Genomic DNA, 22,665 nt, shown 5'->3' with positions numbered 1-22,665 from the left:
TGTTCTAACTGCATGATCAATACTTTAAAAGCATTGGTAAATTCTTCTGAGATTTTGGCTGAAGTCTGCAGAATTCCAAAGATCAACACAAGCTTATCACACACTTCAGAAGACTGTGCATTGTGTAAGCATGTGATTTTCCAAGTGAAGAATGCAGACTATGAATCACTTCATTCTCACCTTGATCTTCCACAGACCAATTCCCACTTTCATGTCCCTGCCACCACGTGTAACAGGAGTTAAATGAAGGAGACTAGTGTTAGCTGCAAGTAAGGCACCTAACTGAATCCACTGTATATTTCACAATCCTTGAAAGAAATTGTCTAAATCAGGACTAAGCAAGCACTGATTTCATATTCTATTCAATCAGTAATTCAGGTAATTGCTGAATGGCTTTTATATGCCATCATCATTTGGCTGTAAGAGCTTCGAATTTAACTCCTTTCCTGAAATCCTGACTACGGTCCCACCACCAAAGCCTGAAGAACATTTGGATTGTGCTCTTACTCATGTTTTAGAGCTGCTGGTAGTAGTCAAAGAGCCATCTATAAGTGCAATACAAATCCTAGCTAACTCCGACAACCAGTTTCAAGTTGCCTATCCATGTGTCAGGAAACCCCCAGACTTATCACCACTGTCTTGCTTAATATTAGCTACTAAATGGTCTCTGCTGGGCTCTGAAATTAATACCCCATTGAGATGAATGGGCAATATATAGTTTACCTCCTTTGCTGTTGCTACAGTTTCCCTACAGCTAATTCTTCTGTAAGACTGGCTTAATAGAACACCACACTGATTTATGTAAGAAATGCACAGTCTGCAACAGAAAAGATGATTTAAAGAACAGCTGATTTCTACAAAATTCAAAGGAAAAATATACCACCCAGTTTCCTTAGATCACGAGACCCATAATTTCCCTACTCTCTGGTTATACACTTGTTCCTCAAAGATTATAATGAACTACACTCTTTAGGTGTGAAATTGATAACTCATCTACACTTTGTTTTTCTTTACAAGGTATTTGAAAAATAATCAGCACTCTCCTCTCATAATTCTATATATTAGTGTTTTCGTCAACAGGATTAAGAAGTTCCTTATTTAGTTTAATTTGACCCTGTCAGACTGAAGTACAGTTTTGGGGGCATAACATTCCCAAAGCAAATTTGTGTTTCTTTCCACTGACATTCTCCTCTAAATCCACACTGAGGGCACATTACAGTCAGTTATCCATATGGTTATATTTTGATGTCATCTTATAGGAACTGTATGGTACTGAATACTACTTGGATATATTGTGCTGATTTTGCATTACTGATTTTGCATTTCAAGACAATAGTACTATGAGGCATAAGTTTGTCATTTGACAATTGAGCATATGCTGAAGGGGTGTCAAACTTGGGCTAAAAAAAATAAATATTTGAAAGCAACTGGCAGTACAAAATCTACATCACTTGATGGCTGAAATTAAAGTCCATACATACATATAAAAACTTTAAAGATACCAAACAGAAAGTCATGATTGTCCCTTTACACTTGGTGCTTTAAGGGGGTGAGGGGAAAAGACTGCTTTATTAATTTAGCCTTATCTTAGCTGTCTCTTGATAGTACAACTAAAAGTTGACTGTTCAAATACTGTTTTCTTTTCTGATGTGTTTAGTCTTTAAGCAATTACAATGTAGCACATAGGCACTGCAGTATTAGAAATGTTTTCATTAGAACCTTCAATTGCCTTTCAAACTTAAGAGATCTGATGACCAAAATGTACTGACAATTTGATAAGCTAACAGAAGACACTTGTTTTATTAATACAAAAGGATTCTTCGTTCTATAGCCTTGCGGCATATAGGGCATTCACTCATTCGGTCTCCACAAAGCTGACATGTTCCATGGCCACAGAGAAAGATCATATTCTTCAGACGATCCAAACAAACAGGGCACATGGTCTGTAAAAGATTTTGACAAGTTAGGTAGTGGACAGCAATGGTGAGAAAAAAGTATCAAGTATGCATTCTATTAATTGTAGAAAATATAATATATGCAACTGTTGTGTGAACAGAGATCACTGCCATAGAGAAACCAAGCCACAGAACGACGACAGATTCAATAACCTGCCTTTTGACATTAAATACAAAAATAGAAAATTCACTATTTCGTTTAAACCTCGGTATAAAATATTTGTTTCATGAAGGGATAACAACTGATTTTTTTAAACTCCTTCTCCACAAAATAAGAAAACCAACCCCACAGTAGCTTTCTAAACAAATCTGATGGCATTATTTAAGTTCACAGCAGAGTAAATAAGCGATTTTCAGCTGCATCCCCCTTTGGTTTCCTTTATAAAATTTTAAGAAAACAGGGAAATCTACGAAGCACAGACATTTGTGTATGTAATTCAATGAACAAATTATTTACCACCCATGCCTCAAATTTCTACCTACTCATTTACCTACCTCTCTCACACTCACCCCCCCCCCCCCCCAAGCACCTCATGGACTCAGAAATAGCATGAATATGGTTTTGCTTTTTTAAAAATAGTTAACTGTCCCAGCATACATGCTAAACACCATAGATGTGAACTGACTTGCAATTTTCTTCTGGGAAGTGATTTGCTCACTGATTTGGAATCCTAAGTAACTCAATATTTTCAGAAGCTTTACCAACAACATTTAAGATACCAGCTTTCTGAAAAAAAGTAACTGGTGTACTCCAATATATGCTTTAATTCTGTACTTTCAATGTAACGTGTAAAGGAATAATCATTACTTGCATAGGGCCATATCCTGCATGTGTTCTGTTTTTTAGAAATCCAGATAACATCTATGAAAATTTAATGTTTCAGTGGAGGGCTGCTCAACTTATCTGAGCCTTTTACCCCTAACTCAGATCCACACAGCAACTCTTTAAAACCAGTTTTTACTACTGAACATAAAGTGAGACCCAATACCCAACAGGATCTCTTACAACTGTTCACCATGAAAGTTTGTTCCTTAAGAGAACCATCCTTGACTGTGCCTGAAATATCCTCCACCTACATCATATGCAAAAATTCAACTACAAGGCACATGTTTGTTCCTTCACCATAATCACATTAAAGTTTCATTTATAAATGGTTTATAAAGTGGTAATACAAATAGATTTTTAATAAATACACCGCTACCTCGATATAACGCCACTCAATATAACACACATTTGGATATAACGCGGTAAAGCAGTGCTCCAGCGGGAGGGAGGGCTGCGCACTCCGGTGGATCAAATCAAGTTCAATATAACACGGTTTCACCTATAAGGCGGTAAGATTTTTTGGCTCCCAAGGACAGCGTTATATCGAGGTAGAGGTGTAATCAATTGTTACAGATTGTTAGATCAACAGGTTGCTTATAACCACAACTTATATCTACTGAGGAGTTTCTACTCGTTCTTAAACGGACATCTATAGTCCACCCGAGACACATACTAATGCCTGTAACATGCTTATAACTGAACAAATGTTGTAAACCTTTTATAAACCATGTATAATTGGACCCTTAACAACAGCGGCCCACATCTCAAAAACAAATTTATTTCACTATCACCTTGCACTTGTGCACTGTTTTTTCTGATCTACTTTTTAAATCACTGCAGGTTTACCAAAGTAGTGTTACACCAGGGAAAGGTGTACATATCCACGGCAGTGTACACACAATGAAATGTAAAATTTTAGGCATGCCTTCTATAGAATCAATTAAATGCAGGGACAAACATTCTTTAGTGTACTCCTGGTTATCATGGCTCATGACTTCAACATGTTTACACAGTTTAAAATCAGAAATTGGCCAATTATCTCGTATTTCAATCTCTGTGAGATCAGCAAAGCTAAGGAGCTGCCAGAAGGTATCTTCTGGGTAAATCTACAGTGCAGTAAGAGACCAGTGGCATAGCCATGGCTGGCCCGGGTCAGTGGATTCAGACTCACTGGGCTAAAAATTACAGTGTAGGGTTCAGTCTGGAACCCAGGCTCTGAAACCCTTTGGTAGGTCTCAGAGCCCAGGTTCCAGCCCAAACCCAAACATCTAACTGCAGTTTTTAGCCCTGCAGCCCTAGCCTCGTGAGCTCTGAGACCTGAGCTCTGAGATTGATGCCAGAGGTTTTTTATTGCAGAGTAGACACACCCACTGCCAGATAAAACCTTGAACTTTTTGAATGAATTTGCAAATATGAAAAATTATACATTCTCAACAAGCATATTTCATATTCAAATGTTGTCAGGGCGAGTATGGCATCACCACTGAAAATCATAAATAGATATAACTCAAAATGTATGTAATTATATCTTCCACTAAAGCACTGCAAGGGACTGATTGTAAATCAGTCCATCCACCCTCTTCCTCACCCAAGCCAAATCCTCACCGGGTACAACTAAGTATCATCCTTGTAATTCATAGTTGTAAAGTCCAAAGTATGAGGAAATTCTTCATTAATTACTTATTAACATTAAATTGTTTTCCTGTGCTGCATGTACATAATTTAATGGTCCTAAAGTATCCCTTTTAGAAGGGATACAAGGTGTAAACCCTAAATCTCATCCTGCAACAACAGAATTCAAGTCCTCCCCACTGTATGTTCTTTACCCCTATAGTTTGCTTTGGGGTCTGACTATATATCTTACAATTAAGATAAAAAATCTGTTTCTCTCCAATATACTACAGAGTAATTTGGAAATGTATATGCACATCATAGGACACTGTAAAAGTGTATTCTGCCTAAGCAATGGGGGCAAAAATTTGTTTTAGTTTATTCATTTCATTGCAGCACACAATTTGGAAGAAATTCCCTGGTGGTAGCTCAAACTCAAAAAATAGGTCTTTCTTTAACTGTATGGCAGCACGAGCAGATCGTCCAGATTCTTCCTGCTTATCATGAAAACGGTGAATATTTATTTGTAGAGACCAGTTTCATTTTTCAATGTCATACATGTTTTAGTTTATTTACCTTCACATGGCAGCAGCTTTAAGTAACTTTGCACAGAACGATCAACCTACCTGCCTGCTCTCCATCTGTACTCTAGTTACATGACTATCAGTGCATTACACCCTGCTTTTGTAACAAGAACAGCAGCAAACAAATGGTAGATATTTTGACTATACTTTTAATTTGGCCATATGCTTTGGTGCCAAAATTTGATGTCTATCACCTCGACCCTATATGAATAAATTAGCTGAAGATCTTTTGAGGGGAAACAAATGAAAATTCTGTGCCTGGAGAAAGTATTTGATTTCTTTTTATATATTATGTATTCTTGCTTCTGAACCACCACCATAAAGGCACCCAGTCAGTTCTAATCAGTTGTAATCCACAGACTTAAGATAGTATGGAAAGCATGAGATTATCACTGGGGTATGATATTGCAAATAAGTCAATTTTAGCAGAATATTTTAGTTTTTGTCTGATATTGGTGCCATATTAGAACCTATAACAATCTTTTATTATTGATAACAGTATGTTTCCAGGCACAAGATACAGGTGCACAGTGACATTACAATAACTTTAATTTTAAATAAAAATAAATGACATACGTATGGTGAAGGAACATATATAAGGTATTTATTACAGACAGATGAGGATGATTACGTATGAAATGTGGTGAAGGAACTGCAATCACAGTCAAAGATGGTTCAAATTCAGGGAATCCCTGAAGAATGATGTGGTCATCGTGTGGGGATTTTGCTGACATCAGGCCTCGCTTCTGTCTGGCACCAGAAATGGTTTTAAAAGGTTGCTGCACTAATGTATTAGATTATCACTGAAGACATGAGTTGAAACGTAGGTATACCTGCTGAAAAGAACAAATATGAAGTTTTAAGAACACACAAATACTGAATTTCACATTAGAAGTGCAGTTTTAAAGCAGAAAATGAAAAAAATATGTTTAAAATGGAATTCTGGATATAACTTCAGGCACATATTTAAGATACAATTGAAGATTTTTTTAAAAAAATAAAAAATAGCAATTAACTAGAATCTACAACTCATTAACCCCTCTCACAACAGTAAACAGAAAAGTCACCTAGAAGACAAATTAAAAGGTTCCAAATGAGACAGGTCAGCCAGTTCCCTGAGAAACAAAATAAATTTCAGATAAGCTAGATTTCAAGCAGAATCATTTCAACAAAATAACTACTTGACATGGCAGTCAATTAAGAGATGGTCAAAAACAAGCAGCCATATACATCCTGCTCAGGGGCAAAGAGAATAGTCAAGTGACCATATTTGAAAATCAGCCTAAAAATTGAGTACTGGACAGTAACTACACTGCAAAAATCCAGGCAATAGAGAATATTAAAAAATATTTTTTGTTAAACACTTAACTTTTTGATGACCAGAAAAACAGAAAATGAAACCAACAAAATAGCCTCAAATGTTATAGGTGAGAAGGAACTATAGTGTTTTTTGTTTGTTTGTTTTTAAAGTCTACCTGCCCTTATACAGGCACAAATTAGGTTGGAAACTGCTTTGAGTTGAACATAAAGATTTTCAATAATGGGGTCTCATTCAGTTGCCGGGGTGAGGGTAACAATTATTGATAGTCAAATACCAGAGGGGTAGCCATGTTAGTCTGGATCTGTAAAAGCAGCAAAGAGTTCTGTGGCACCTTATAGACTAACAGACGTATTGGAGCATGCGCTTTCGTGGGTGAATACCCACTTCGTCAGATGCAATCCGACGATGCATCCAACAAAGTGGGTATTCACCCACGAAAGCGCATGCTCCAATACGTCTGTTAGTCTATAAGGTGCCACAGAACTCTTTGCCAATTATTGATAGGTTTTCCTCTGAGGTTAATATCTGACAGTACATCAGGTCTCAAATTTTCAAAGGCATTTACAGATGTGTCCCAGAACTAGGTGATTCAAAACCTTCTCTCTGAACTTTCAGGTAGGTCTGTAACAGACAGCCAGGGCTGTCTGGATTAACTCAGATACCAGCCATCTTTGAAGCACTATACACTATTCTAAGTGCACAAGAGATAAAAAGACAATTTAAATGTGAATTAAGTTCTCATCAGTCTCTTCTATTAATCAAAACATTTCAACTGTGACAAATGTAGGACAGTACGTCTTCAAAGGTAAATCTCCACTGCAGCTGAGCATGCTTCCCAGCAAAGGTATACAGACATGTGCTAGCTCTGTTTGAGCTAGCATGACAAAAATTGCAGTGTAGCTGAAGGTAGCCTGGGCAATGGTTCAGGACAGATAATGTTGCATGATCCCAGCAGATAGGAAGAAAAACAATTTTTGGGAGGGACTTTAAAGGGAGAGAAAGGGGACAAATTTAATAATTCACCACGCAAAACATTTGTCCTCCATGTTAATAAATATTTAATTTATTCTGTACAAAGTATTAACTCCTAGATTTGAGAGATTTTTGGCTTTTGCATATTATAGAAGACGTAAAGAGAATAGTTACTTGTCTGAATCATTTCGCATTAAGTAATTTAAAAAACAAGATCAGGGTTGTCTGTAGGTCACTATTTTAGCTTTATCAAGCACTTGCAAACACATCCATATTCAATTTATCTTTTGAAAGTCTAAACCTATCCAAGATTTTGATAAATTTTCCTCCTTTTCTAAGCACAGAATTTAAAAACCTTTATATTTAAGATATTTTAAAATCTATATAATCACAAATTTAATTACTGCATCTGAAAATTATGTATGTAATATTTTACACCTATCAATATTTCATATTGTAGCCATATATAAATATAATTTTCATTTGAGTGTGCTAATGCATTGGGACTGTACATCCCCCCCTAACTGCCAACTTGTGTTCAAAAGTGGTTTGTTACTGAATAGGCAGGCTCCCAACTCCTGCATCAGCTCAGTGCATACAGTTTTGTGAAGAAAAATGCCCGGATTTAATGAAGTTCTGTGAAAAAAAATCTTCCCTGTACATTGTTATGAGGTCAAAAGATAGAGTTAATATTCATTGCCTCCCTTCATTCCTATATTTATTGTTTGGGTCACATAAACCCATTCACTTAGCCCACCTATTGTAGTGTAAGAAATGAAATGTCAAATGTGGCTATTCATGGGGGGAGAGAGAGCTCAGTGGTTTGAGCACTGGCCTGCTAAACCCAGGGTTGAGAGTTCAATCCTTGAGGGAACCATTTGAGGATTGGTCCTGCTTTGAGTAGGGGGTTGGACTAGATGATCTCCTGAGGTCCCTTCCAACCCTAATAATCTATGATTCAGAACACTGTGTGTATAAAAAAAAGTCAGATAAGTCACAAAAAACCTTTTTAGCCACACTAGAGCTCATCTTTACTTCACAGAACAAAAATGGCTTTGATTAACTAATCAAAAATTAAGAATTGATGAGTTTAAACAGATTTCCCTTATTTTGTTTTGGTGTTCAATATAAAGGAACATGTGGCACTTTTACCTGTTCCTTTATGTCTTGTAACTGCTGCTGCAGCTTCTGTACATCTGCATTGACATTGGTGTTGTCCTTGTCTTTCTGTAAAACTGGAATGTTTCCACTTGCTATAATGCAGAGGAGAGTAATATTAAAAGCCTAGAACATGTAATGCAGCCCTTACAATATAAAGAATAATTACTTTCGTCTGATAAATGGAAATAGTATTTTTGTGATTATCTGAATTATTGAAGCATTATCTCTAGCAAATATATTTTGATAATCAAATTATATTTATTATGACTCACTAAAATTCCATTCCTGAACTAAAATAATTTATTGGGAAGCTTTAACTTCATCAGTTTTTGACAAATATTTCCCTCACTGTGGCTGTTAAAATGCTAGCAGCTATCTGGAGGCTTGTCTACATGAATGCCTTCATGGTTGCTACCCACCAGTGATGCTCCACTGGTGAAAATTCTTTGGCAAAAAAAACTAGATACTTCAAGTTATCCACATTGCTGCATTGTTTGGTAATTCCAGACTGGGACTGAATCAATACTGCTAAAAATATGCAAATATTTGTCCAAATTGTTGAACAAACTTGGTTTGGCTGTGTTTCCACTTATTTCATGTTCACTTTGTGAATGTTTGGGAAACAAGTTTACTGACAGAAACAGCAAGTTTAAAGTGGAAAGTTTCAAAAGGCAAATTTTGAAGTTTTAAACTTGCATGTTCCCATTGGAAATGTGATTCTGAGTTATGTTCATCTCGTCAGGGATCAAATATATCATGTAGCTATTCCAATTTAAATTAACCAACAGCTCAAATTTCCAGTACTGAATGCATACAATGAACCACACACAGATACACACTACAAAAAATTATTCACATAACTTGAAATAACTCTCAGAATAATTTAATAAATTCAAGAAAATTATAAACTGTTTAAGAACTAGTCAAACAGAAAAAGGCAGAACTCGCTGAATAATTCTGACATCACGAATTATTTGGCCAGCTTTATCCTAGACAAAATGTTCTATTTCCCACTTCTTCTGGGGCTCCTCTGATTAGTCAAAGAGGCCAAGAAGTCAAGCTAACATTTGTAATTTGTATGGGGCCACCATGTGTGATGTTTATTTATGTATTTCAATTATATTAACTGACAATTCTTAGAGTTTGTTCCATGTTTCACATAGATATATGGCCATGAAGTTCTGGAAGTTAACAAGAAGGGTTCAAATCATCACTGACATATATACACACACATGATGATTCAGCTTCTGGTATCATTCTTCTTGGATATTGAAACAGCCCTTTTCAGACAGGGTCTATGCTACAACAGCATCTACCACTATCCCATATGGTGAGTGACAAACAGTAGGTGGCAGGCTGACACTAATCTACTTTCTTTAAAACTTTCCTTCAAACGGATGATGTGAGGGATACATGGTCAACCCCCTTTTTTCAATGAAAGGAGAATGGAAGTATTAGAGAAAAAAGAAACACTCACAAATGTCATCAGTGGTATCTTCTGTACCTTTCCCTCCGCAACACAAAATGAAAGGCACTCTCCGCTCAACCACTGCCCGGCACTGCACACACTTCTTCATCAGGCTTGCACAGTCTGGGAAAAGCAGAAATAATTTACTCTCAGTAGCCTGCTAGTCTCTTTATTCTTGCGTCTGTGATTAATCAGTTCATTTCATTCTATCCACAAATGTACTACATAAAATGACAATGTGTATTTACACCACCAATGGCTGTATGCCAGGAGGGGGACAGTCAGGGGACAGGGAACGAGGGGGGGGGGCGGCGGGTTGGATGGGACAGGGGTCTCAGGGGGCCATCAGGGTGTGAGAAGTAGGAGGAGTTGGATAGGGGCCGGGAGCCGGGCCACACCTGACTGTTTGGGGAGGCACAGCCTCCCCTAACCAGCCCTCCATACAATTTAGGAAACCCGATGCAGCCCTCAGGCCAAAAAGTTTGCCTACCCCTGTTCTACAGACTACTGACCATCAGCAAAGCCTCAGCAAGATGTCCCAGAAATTCTTGAAAGTTCTGGTGACAAAATGATCACTACATCCTCGTCTTATTAAACAAAGAAGGGACAGTTTCTGGAGGCTCCTTAAGTGTTTTCTATATCCTCATCAGTTGCTGTAGCATACACATCACATCAAAGAGTGATCTGTGTTGCAGCAGATTCTCTTTGAAAACATGCCCCATTCTAAGTCTTTCGGGGAAAGACAGTTCTTGCTGGAATCTTTGTATGTGGTGTTAATGGAAGGTTTAGTCATAAATGTCTTTTAAAAAATTATTTGGTTGCTATACAAACTAAAGTTTAATTATATTTACATCGCTAGATGCCCTCACAAAACTGTCACAAAGGAATTACATGAGTTCTAAAGATCTCAAAAAAAAGTTAATGCTAATTTATTTACAGAAATGTACAATAGGACTCTCAGACTACCACAACCCAGTCAGAATAAAGTAGCAGGTAGGTGAAATAAATCTGCTCTTTCAATTTTCTAGTTAAACAGCTACAGTTCTGTTATTTGTCCTCCAAATAATTAAACTTTATTACAGGCAGGTGGTTTTATTGCATTCCAAGTAACGTCAAAGCTCTGATTACCAGACCGAAGTCAATTTACTCAAATAGCCTGCAATTAAGTCAACATTTTAAAAGAATTTTTAGTGACTATTTTTAAAAGACATCTTTTGTTGCATAATCATTATTTTGAAAGGTATTACCTGCCAAGACTACTTACTCTCACAAGCACACATGTGACCACAAGGCTGGAAGAGTACTGCTGCTTTCTTGTCTGAACACACCACGCATTCTTCAATCTGCAGAGAAGAACAGTAAGGAATAACATGGGAAAGATTTCTCTCCTTTTTCTATCTATTCCATTTATATCTATTTGCTTACTTCCACCACTTAGCAGGACAAAGGGAATTTAACAAGCTCTGCTTAGTGCCATGTTAGCTACAACAAAACTAGGAAGAAAAACCAGAGCTGATTCACCACCTCAAAGTGGAATTTAAATGGGAGATTACCATATCTGTATCCAGAAGTCCTTGCTGGCAATATTTACGCTCTTTGCATTACTGGTTATCTAGGAATTATAAATCACACCATCTAGGAGAATAAGACCACGAGGCTGGTATACACATGTATTTTTCTTGGCTGTACAGTGCTCAATTAGTTTAAAAGGACTTTCTGCTGTAATCCAACAATGTGTTGAGGGTTTCTCAACTTTTACCAAGGGTGGACCACATCTTAGAGAAATAGTCACATGGACCACCCATCTACTGATTCATGAACGCCCGGACCACCACACTTCCCATTCATACAACATCCTTGTGACAACTAGAGTAACTACTTATGCAGAAAAATAAAGTAATTGGTGTACTTTTTGCTTTCGTAACACAAGTTAGCAACTGGAAACAAAAAGACAGCACCATCTCTCTGCAGACCAGTTTGGGAAACTGGTTTAGTAAAACTAAATTATAATCTGAACTATGAAAAATGTCTATATAATAAAAAAATTACTTGCTCCGTCAGGGAAGAGGGCCAGTCCTGATTTCAGAGTGGGAGCCAGAGAGTAGAGTCTGGGCTACGATGGTCACCAGCTAATCACTGACCTCCTTTGATCAACTCCCAGTGTGGCAAATGGTGGGGTTGTCTGGCTGATGGGGAAGGGCACCCACAGAGACAGCAGGAGGTAGAAGCAGGCTTTTCTGAACCACTCTTCACAATTTTAAAACCCCTCCCAGCCTCCCTGTCCGTCCTCTCCCGCCCCCAAGGCTTACTAGTGGCATGTTATCAGTTTGATACTCTGTATGCATGAGGTAGTTTGCTATATGTCATATTAAGGGGGGGGGGAGGGGAGTTATAGCTGTCGATGGCACACCTGGGCTTTGAAGCAACTGCATGGTTTGCACTGTGCAGGCACCTTTGGATTTTGAAGTGACTGTATAAGCACTTAATAGAACTGTTTTGTCTTCAATTCACAGGACTACATATCTGGTGGCTGATCCTGGTACCCTGGGCTACATTTCTCTCAACAGAGAGAAAATCAGGAGGCAGGGGGGCAGGCGGGAGAGATTTGGTTGGTGCTCCCAGCACCACAGAAGTCATGCACCTTTAATGTAAATATAGTGTAAGCCACACTTTGCTGGAGAAGGAGGTTGGTTTACATGGAGGCCAAGGCATTTGTATGAGGCCTGATGGATGCCTCAGGCAGTGGTCTGCATGGGGTTGGGGCCATGGTACAAGACATTCTTGGTAGGCCTGGATGTTTTAGAATGCTCTGAACTTGAGCACTGAAAAGGTGGAAGACTGCTGACTAGTTTGGGAGGCTGTTGCTCCACTCTTAACATTGCTACCTTTCGGAATTCTTATAATAAAGTTGCAGCAATTTGCCTAAGACAGATAATTCTTGTTTCTGTCCTCATTAGCCCTCTGTCATTTGCAATGTGCAACAAGGAGCAATATCAGATAAATGCTGCACTTTGCTCTAACCATTGACAAACTAGACGTGAGAGAAACCATGGCAGCTGAGACAGTGTAGTTTGTCAGTACAGTCAGGCACTTCTTTTCACAAAAAAATCACAACTGCAGGAAGAATAAAATGGGAATATTAAAAATTGTGTTAAGTACCTTTGTTCTGGATTGAACTTGCTCTTTACAGATGAGACATTTCTTGACCCGTGGTGAGCAGAGGGAACAGGTAGCAATATGTCCACATGGGCCAAATAACGTATCTCTCTTCATGTCTGAACACACCATACATTCTTCTAAAGTTTCTGAGTCATTGCTGATCATAGAAGGACTTCGAGAGCCAACCTGTCCACTAAAAAAACCACCTCACAGTCAGGCTTAAGTCACCATTACAACCTTGTGCATATTCTGAAAACAATTTTTTTAATCATACTGTACATCAAGCCGAGTCATTTGCTTATGTGTATTACTCATTCTAGTTTCTGCACATATTGTGTCACCCTTTCTGTTAACTTGTATGTAAAGCTGCTGAGGCATTTGGGTGTCAGCGTCATCAGTATGGAGATTACAGTTCTAATTTTACATGAGGTACAAGCAGTGCAATTTTCTGGCTGATAGAAGCATAGCTACATGCTTGGATAAACCAATCTGGAGAAAAAGCTGATGATAATGGGTTGGAGAAGCATCTAGAGAGCGTACAAGAAGAGAACACTTCTACTCCCATATTTATGTCAGTATTTATCTTGGCCTGGGGTTCTCAAACTTCATTGCACCATGACCTCCTTCTGACAACAAATATTACTACACAACCCCAGGAGGCCCAAAGCCTGAGCCAAAGCCCAATCCCCACTGCACGGGGTGGGAAGGCCAAAGCCTGATCCCCACTGCCCCGGGCGGGCAGGCCAAAGCCAAAACCCAAAGGCTTGAGCCCCAGCAGGGAGCCTGCAACCTCAGCTCGGGCTTCAGCTTTGGCTGCAGGCGGCGGGGCTCGGGATTCGGCTCTGGCCCCGGACCCCAACAAGTCTAAGCCAGCCCTGGCAACCCCATTAAAATGGGGTGGCGACCAGCATTTCCTCTAATTTTTTACATCCATGTGTGGAATGAATTTTGTTATGTGAACCAATAGGGAGATGATGTGAGACACGTCACCTTCATATTGGTGCACGTAACAAATTCATGTGGTGGGGGTGGGGCCGAGGGATTTGGAGTGTGGGAAGGGGCTCAGGGCTAGGGCAGAGGGTTGGAATGCAGGGTGGGGAAGGGAGGGCTCTGGCTGGGAGTGCAGGCTCTGGGGTGGGCCTGGGGCTGAGGGGTTCAGGGTGCGGGAGGTGGCTAGGGCTGGGGATCAGTGCAGGGGGTGAAGAGTTTGGGATGCAGGCTGCCCAGGGGCTACGGTGGGAAGAGAGGACTCCCCCCAGCCCTCTCTCGACACAGCAGCTCAGACCGGGGCGGAGGGAGGGGCCCCTTTCCCCCAGCTGCGGCAAGTCCGGGGCAGCTCGGTGCTGGAGCCAGCCCGAGAGAGGAGCACCTGTCCCCCAGATGCGGCAAATCTGTGGCGGCTCAGTGCTGAGGCCATGCCAAGGGAGTGGCCCCTTTCCCCCAGCCGGGGCAGCTCGGCACTGGGGCCAGCAGGAAGAGGCACCTCTCCCCACCAACACCTTGAGCCCCTGCGCTGGGCTTAACAGGCAGCTGCGCAGCCATGCAGCTTAGAAGGAATTTAGGTTACAACCCACTTTGGGGTCCCGTCCCACAGTTTGAGAACCGCTTACCTAGAACTTTTTTTTTTCCTATTCTGCTGCATACCCAGCAAAGAGAGCATATGTTAAACAAAACTTTACTCCCAGAGGGCTAACTACACCAATAAAGGTGCTTGTGCACAAACAAAATAGCCAAATGACTCATGTTCCATGCAGACAGGAAGGCTGAGAAGAAAATACCTGCCAAACACGGGCAGACAGTTAATAAGAAATTTCCTTTTCATTTTATTTAGAAATTTAAAAATCACAATACAGAGATAAAAATGTAAAAGTCAACAGAAATGGCTATATGGATCTGAGGATTAATGAAAGGAGCCTTTAACCTCTAAATCACTAATGTGAATCTAACCTGGACAAGCAGTAACTGGAAACTTACTATTTAATGGGTGGCTGATGGCATACATAAAATATTGAAGTCAGTACTTCCTAGAGGATAACCTATTTCATAATTGCATGCCCCACTATTTTTAAGTATCAGGACTTGATACAGAGAAAGAACACTGAAAGGGCATGGATATAAAATTACTCTATAAGATGAGGAGGGATGTGCTGCTCATGCTTCAAGCAGAATAGGGAAGCTTGCTCTGTACTGTTGCTCATTTTGCACTTAATTCTTTGACCTCAGTTTCAACTAATTATTTTGTAAACACTCAAGACATATGCAGAATATATATAACTTTACTTACCTTTATCTTGATTTTCAGTAGTCTATGATTAATACTTGAAAAAGAGACTTTGTTTTATTTATTCTACTTCAACTGATCTATCCCAAGGAAATGAAGACATGTAAAACATGATGCTCATAAATTCCATATTGTGTTTATATACAAACCTGACTTTTTCTTTGTGACATTTAGCCAATGCTTTGCAGAGACTAGGATCAGGGCAGAGGTCAAGAGGAGACTGACCCTTCTTATTACGAATACTGAGGTCAGCTCCGTTTGCTGCCAGAAAGCAGGCAATAGATGCTGCACTCTTCTTCTCTGCTCCCTGGGTACCAAGTCCCATTATTAACTGAAAAAAAGTAAATAGGAAACTGACTTGAGATTCTCTATTTAAAATACTTGCGAATATAGTCTTACTACTCAAGGAAAATGGACTATTTAACATGTGCACATATAGAAGAATATATTTTCTAAATAGTATTTTGATGAGATCTGAGCATGCATTTTTAGCTTATCTACACTTCTAAGATGAAAACCATTGTACAATTACCCAATTTTCAACCAGATAAGTTCCCTGCATAGACTAATTCATTAACGGCAGTGACATCTAAGTATTCAAAACACAATGTAATTGCTGTGCACCTATATTCTGGGGTCACAGAACCAGTGCTCTCCAAATCTAACCCTAAATCTCTGTCACAAAGCTTAATGGTAGCACATCATTCTTGTCAGTTTTCTTTATACCAGTTTTTCTAATTATCCTGCTTTGACCAAACAGTTAAGGGAAAGAGTGCAAGGCCTTTTGAGTGTGGATCCATTAAGCCATCTTAAGCAAACTTCACCCTTTCAATAATAACGATCTTCTACAGATTTAAAACCTGCAGAGTAGGAACTAGAAGAACAAATGACTTAACACTGAAAATGTGTCTATCCTGGAAGATTATGGACAGCTGGAGAACTAGAAGGATGACATCACAAGTACCAAGGAAGAAAAACCTGAAGAAATGAAATGAAATGAAAGAGGAAGTGTGATTTCCCTTTCTACTGTGACACTTATTTTGAATTGAATAAAATATCAGTAAATTGGGAACTGAGTAAAACGTGAAGGTAACTATTATAATGAATACAATAACATTATAAAACAGTCAGCTATGGACCACTTAATTTTAGTAAAATAAACTTTTCACATTAACAACTTCCACTATGAGCAATGGGAAAAGAAATAGGTGAATGTGCTCCATGAACCTCATGAGAGGTGGGTTTTTTTTTTTTTTGTTTTTTTTAAGAACTTGCTAGCCAATGCCATCATGTGGGAAAAACAAACCAAGACCCTTTACCTCAAAGTGGACTTACAGCATCCAGTGTAACTGGAGTCTTGCTTCTGCAATAGTTTATTCAGCTGTAATATTTTATATCTTGATTACCATTTTACAGACACTGAAGTCACACTGCAGTCTCAAAGGACTGACAGCTTTAAAACTTTAATTTAACCTCAGTGCTACAATGGAGCAAGAAATAATCTTTTCATTCTAAATATTTCAAAGATCTTTTAAATCTTACATTCACTGTGTAGTATGGGCTACAGAAGTCTCTTTGACGGCCCACCTTCAAAAAAAGACAGCTACTGGGTGATTTTAACAATGGAGTTACTAAAAATCAAATTTCTCAGATAAAAATCAAGAAATGCAGATCTACTTTATGCAACTTAAAGTTATGTTAGCATTTAGTGGTCATTGTCCCAAAGTGAGAGAGAGAATGTAATTTTGTTGCAAACACTACTACTTAAAAGGCCAAATTCTGGGATTATAACTAATCTTCTTTCAAAGGCTTTTATCCAACTTCGGTATTCATATTACTATCCTACTTAAAGCTATAATACAAATGAGATGGCCTTAAAACTACAGTAAATACAATACAATAAAATTTGCATATATTTTACATGCATGCACATAACTCCAACTGATTTGAATGGGAGCAGTATATGCTCATGAAGGTAGATTGTGAACCTAAATAGGCTTGTTATTGAAACAATAATTTACAGTTAAATCTGTTTTTTAACAGTAGAGGAAATAAGAAACACCTGCCTTCTGCTGTACCTAAACTATCTAATAAATGTGTGTTACAATATTATTGTATATCAGCCTTATTTAGTCAAAACAGATGGGCATTGAGATAGTCTCCTTAGATTTGATTTGATACATTTCTGCAGGATTAACGATATCAAACAATATTTTGAGAATGATTCAAGATAGTTTCCAGGCATGCATCAGCTAGACTTTTCAAATGGGTACTGCTCTCATCGTATGAAGTGGACAATTCAAGCAAGATTACAAAATCTTTGCATGTAAGCACCACTCCCCTCCACATCATGCATGCTTCCCAAATATTTCCTTTAGTTATGCAAAAGTTCTTGTGACAAAGGAAACTCATGTAAATATAAGTGGGAAAAGTCCAGATCTATGACACCTCAATGGGAGGTGCTGCTGGTTGCTCACCACTTACTTATGTGTTTAAATATGTATTTATGAGCTTAACTTTCAATCAAGATTTTTAAAAAAAACCTTAAATTCTGTTCTGACAGTATACTGCTTCCAAGTGAAGTACCCAACTCAAAGACATTGGAAGACTACGGAATACAATAGTTTGGCAACCCAACCTCTCAAGAATGACTTAACCAGGAACTCTTAAGATGAGGAGGGGAAAACTGGTAGCCAAGAAAAAAATCTTCAATTTCATGCAGATGCTGCCAGTGCTGAATCTGAGAAAGAACATTCATGTGTGTCATGCTTACTGTATGCTTGCTTCAAATTTAACTTCTCAAACACAAAGCATTTTTAGTAACTTGTCACAAAGTTCATTTCAGACCACGGAACTGGAACGAAACCTTTATTGTTCTTTTATTCCACTTATTTAAGAGGAGTTCTGTGTAATACTACTCCAATGTTTCCTTACAGAGGGATAGCTCAGTGGTTTGAGCATTGGCCTGCTAAATCCAAGGTTGCGAGTTCAATCCTTAAGGGCCACTTAGGGATCTAGGGCAAAATCAGTACGTTCTATATGAGAGGTATATCTCCATATATGCCAATCACTTAGGAGGAACAGTAAATATTTATTAAAATAATATTTCAAATCCTTGTATAAAACACTCTGGCAAGTATATTTCAACTGAGTTAAGAATATGTATTTTTTCCTAATATCCCTATTCATAACTTTTTGATGTTGACAGGTATGCGTGCTTGATACTTCCAATTTTACTTCATTTGATTACTTGTACAGTGGTTACTATTAAAAAGTTATTAAGTATCATACAGGTGATTTTTGGAGGTAACAGTTACATCGCTATCTTATTTATATAGGTTGGTACTTTAGGAAATGTTGACCTTTTTAATGCTGTACAATGAATTTACAGTTTTGAATAGATGCCTTTTTTCCTATAAAACTTTTGTTTAAATGAAACTGTCTCCGGAATATTACGTGCAATTACAGTAAAAAATGACTACATAAAATTGGCACTTTGTTACTCAGCAAATCTAACCCCTTGGTATATTCTGAATCAAATATTTTAGTGACAGAAAATAGTTTTTACTTCAGTTTACATCTGTTAGCACTGCAGAGGCAACACATACATGAATGTGATGTATGAATTCTACTCCTGGTTTCTGTAGCAACAAAAATTTTACTTCCAATTGCAAGGTAAAATTCAATCTTATACCTACACAACCCTATTGTTTCAGCAGGGTTTACAGGAGTAATTGAGGGAGGAAATTCTGCTTTAATCAAGACAGGGAGGTTGCAATTGGTCTATGTTTGTCCCACAGATTCTTTATTAGTAGAGGTGAAGTTGCATGATCAAGAAAGAATTCCGCCTGACTTTCAGATCCCAGGTGAGTTAGCAGAACTGGCTATGGTGAAAAAAGCCCACTATTTTTTATTTTAAATTGAGCAAGTTTGATCTGGAGTCACTGAGAAAAACATTGTTCTACTATAATGTCTAGAATGCTTTTCAAAGCAAAACTGAACTGTAAGGTTATGATTTAAAACAAGAGTCAAGAATTTTGACTGAGGCACCCTATAATTACACTTTGGCATGTTTACGCATCACTCAATGATGTATTAAGCAATAACTTTACAAATATGTGGATGTTTAGAAATATTTTATGCATCAAGTGCAATAAAAGCAAAAAATCCTGAAATGTAATGTACACACAATGGCAAATATGCACACACAATAGCAAACCAATGGCAACAAAATGGTTATTTTAAAATGAGATTTGTTTTTAAAATCACCAAAGTACTTAACATTCAAAAAGGACTAGTCTAGAAAATTTTTCTAAAATGAGGCAATATATCAGTTAAGAGCATTTGACTTTTTAAAAGATGTGTCTAAGAAATAACTTTAAAATAATTCATTTCTAAATAGAAGCATTGTGTGTCGTGTTTTAGTCAGGAAGAAGTGTTAAGTCTCTCAATTACAAGTTTTATTTAAATAACCTCCTTTGCCTTAACTATAACAGCACTAGTAGGGATAGTTATTATTTTTTGTACTAAGTTATGCCAGTTCAGTCTAAGGGCTTGTCTACACTGGCACTTTACAGCGCTGCAACTTTCTTGCTCAGGGGGGTGAAAAAACACCCTGAGTGCTGGAAAGTTTCAGCACTGTGAAGTGCCAGTGTAGACAGTGCACCAGCGCTGGGAGCTGTGCTCCCAGTGCTGATAGCTATTCCCCTCATGGAGGTGGTTTTTTTATGCTGTGACCACACAAGCCACATTAAAGCGCTGCCACAGCAGCACTTTAACGTTGCCAGTGAAGACGTGTCTTTAGAAAGATGTCTCCCGTTTCTCCATTTACTGTATATGGATTTACATCCTTGGAATAATATTTAAACTGCAATTTTATCACAATAAGATAGTTGCCTTATTTATCTCTCTCCCCAACATCCATGACCATCCTTAGTTTTTTGGGCATTAACAATTTAACTCTGATCCTTGTTTTTCAGAGTTGGTGAGACACCAGCCTCATCAGAATGGACTTCTGAAATTAATTTATCAGGACACAAATATAACGTACTAGGTAACATGATTAGGCTACAGCTAAACACAATTAACCTGCATAAGTTCTCAAAGTTTTAGAGCTAAAACACAAAACATAATACATGAAAGCTACAAAGCCACGCAAGAGGTTAAATCAAAGCATATTTTATTCTTAATCTCTGTACTGTATTACTGCTTATTTGTTTCCATTTCAAGTAATTTCTTCCAAATTCGTGGCACTCATACAAGTTCACTACCAAAGACAGATTTATGATAATATTTTTGGGCACACACCTTTTTCTTTAAAACAGATGAGTTAATCAGTAAGCATAAAAAAGTGCATATGTAACAATTTGATTTTAATATGGCCCCACAATTTGGTGAAGAATGTCTCTAAATAAATCTGTGCTGACAACAAGCAGTTCAACAGTACAGAATCTTCAAACTATACTACAGAAAGAGGTGTACAGGAAAGAAAGTAATAAATAAATGAATTTTATTTACTGTGTTCTTTGATGGCTCCCAAGCAGTATCTACTTTGCCCACATCTTGCATGTCTTGGAGCTGGCGAAGCTGTGACAAAGTATGATGCCTCAAGGCTTCATGTAGAGGAGTATCCCCATCTTTATCCTGAATATCCAGTTTAGCACCTGCACGGACTAAGAGCTGAAAAAGAGAAAGAATCTTACTTAGATAACACAAGGAAAACTACCAATATTATTTTAAGGGAAAAAATGCAATGAAAAATCAGTTCTTTTAACTACCCTAAAAGGCCTGAAAATGACAAAGAAATTCTGATTACTTATCTTACAGTAAATTGATCGAGACATGTTGTCCCTATGTGTATTCCACTCCAGGTGCAAATGTGCTCCATGCACCTGAGAACGGAAGACTTTTCATTAGTAGTGTCTGACGGTCTGTGCTGGTGCCCTCTACCTCTGAACTGAGGGCACAAGGGGCAGCAAGGACCAACAGCCTCTCCAGTTCCTTCTCTACCACAAATCACTTTAGGAAAGAATCTGAAGTAGAGGGAAAGGAGGGTGGGTAATGGAATCCATGTAGGGATCACACATCTCAAACTCCAGTTATCATAAGATAAGTAATCAGAATTTTTCCTCTGTGTGATGGACCCCAGGGTATACTCCACTTGAGGTGACTCATAGACAGTATTCACTGAAGAGAAAGACACAGGATCCCTGCTGTGCCACAGACTGCAGGACTGCTGTGCTGAAGGATACGTCTGCTGACGAAACTTGTATCAGGGCACAACGTCTAGTAAAGGTACACAGAGAGGCCCATATTGCCAAACTACACGTCTCCAGAAGGGGAACACCCAAAAGAGAATCTACTGAGGTAGCCTGGGCTCTCACTGTCAGCTCATAGCAAAAGCAAGATGCAACATGAAACCCATTCAGAATGTCTTTGTGAGGAGATTGCTTTCCATTTAATCTGTTCAATAAAGGAGATGAAAAGCTTCAGAGATTTCCAGAAGGGTTTGTCCTCTACATGAGGAGCATCCAAAGAATGAGACTTCCTGTCTTCTCCAGCTGCATGAAGTTTTGGGCAGAAACCAGGTAGGCTACGATCTGATTTAAGTGGAATTTAGAGAGTCTTTTGAATGAACACAGGGTGCAGCCTGAAAGAAGCCTTGTCCTTACAGAAAACTGTGTAGGGTGGGTCTGTAATAAGGGCCCCCCAAGATCACCTAGTCTTCTAGTGAACTGCAGTCACAAAGGCCATCTTCATAGACAGATGAAGAAAGGAGCAGGAGGCTAAAGATTCCAATGGAAGATTCCTGAGTGCTGACAGTATGAGATCAAGATCCCAAGTCAGCATAAGTTTCAGTACCCGAGGAGAGGTTCTGGCAAGGCTTTCAAGAACGTCACAGTTGTATGGGGGGTGAATAATGAACAGTTTACTACCAGAGGATGAAAAACATTAATCACTGCCAAGTGCATTCGCCACAACATGTGACAGACCCAATCATTTTAAAGAGGAGATAGTACAGAATGCTAGGAATCTGTGAGCCCTTTGGAAATATCAGATGATGCGAGCATCAGATAAAAATTAATTCCATTTTGCAACATAACAGTTTCTTGTAGAGACTTTCTGCTATTATTGACGATGGACTGTACCGCTTCTGAACGTGACCTCTCTAAGCTTGTTGTCCATCCAAATACTGGGCTGTTAGATTGAGGGATGCTGGGATTGGGATGGGACACACTTGTGGTCTCCGTGGAAGTGCCAACTGAGGCTGTCCACGGAAGTGTATATTATTCCTGATAGGTGCACTGCCAAAAATGGTGATCTGGAG

General features: G+C 38.6%; 1 protein-coding gene across 6 annotated transcripts in view; it reads right to left on the bottom strand.

Moving 5' to 3' along the window:
* Positions 1 to 232: 232 nt before the first annotated feature.
* Positions 233 to 22,665, bottom strand: part of MIB1 (MIB E3 ubiquitin protein ligase 1) — a 113,599-nt gene continuing 91,166 nt past the window's right edge. For 3 of the 6 annotated variants that reach the window (XM_039522264.1, XM_039522265.1, XM_039522262.1), the window contains exons 15-21: positions 20,856 to 21,017; positions 15,488 to 15,669; positions 13,058 to 13,250; positions 11,163 to 11,241; positions 9,908 to 10,021; positions 8,422 to 8,522; positions 233 to 1,946 (exon numbers count right to left, since the gene is read on the bottom strand). In XM_039522264.1, the coding sequence (XP_039378198.1) occupies positions 1,803 to 1,946; positions 8,422 to 8,522; positions 9,908 to 10,021; positions 11,163 to 11,241; positions 13,058 to 13,250; positions 15,488 to 15,669; positions 20,856 to 21,017 (975 nt within the window). In that variant the 3' untranslated portion in view covers positions 233 to 1,802. Of the gene's footprint in view, positions 1,947 to 5,607; positions 5,813 to 8,421; positions 8,523 to 9,907; positions 10,022 to 11,162; positions 11,242 to 13,057; positions 13,251 to 15,487; positions 15,670 to 20,855; positions 21,018 to 22,665 lie in introns of all 6 variants that reach the window. The other 3 variants (XR_005593591.1, XR_005593592.1, XM_039522263.1) reach the window with 3 other exon arrangements.

The sequence above is a fragment of the Mauremys reevesii genome, linkage group 2, assembly GCF_016161935.1.
Source record: "Mauremys reevesii isolate NIE-2019 linkage group 2, ASM1616193v1, whole genome shotgun sequence".
In the NCBI taxonomy this organism is placed as follows: domain Eukaryota; kingdom Metazoa; phylum Chordata; order Testudines; family Geoemydidae; genus Mauremys; species Mauremys reevesii.
Note: the sequence above shows the minus strand (reverse complement) of the source record. Positions and strands in the feature narration are given on the sequence as shown.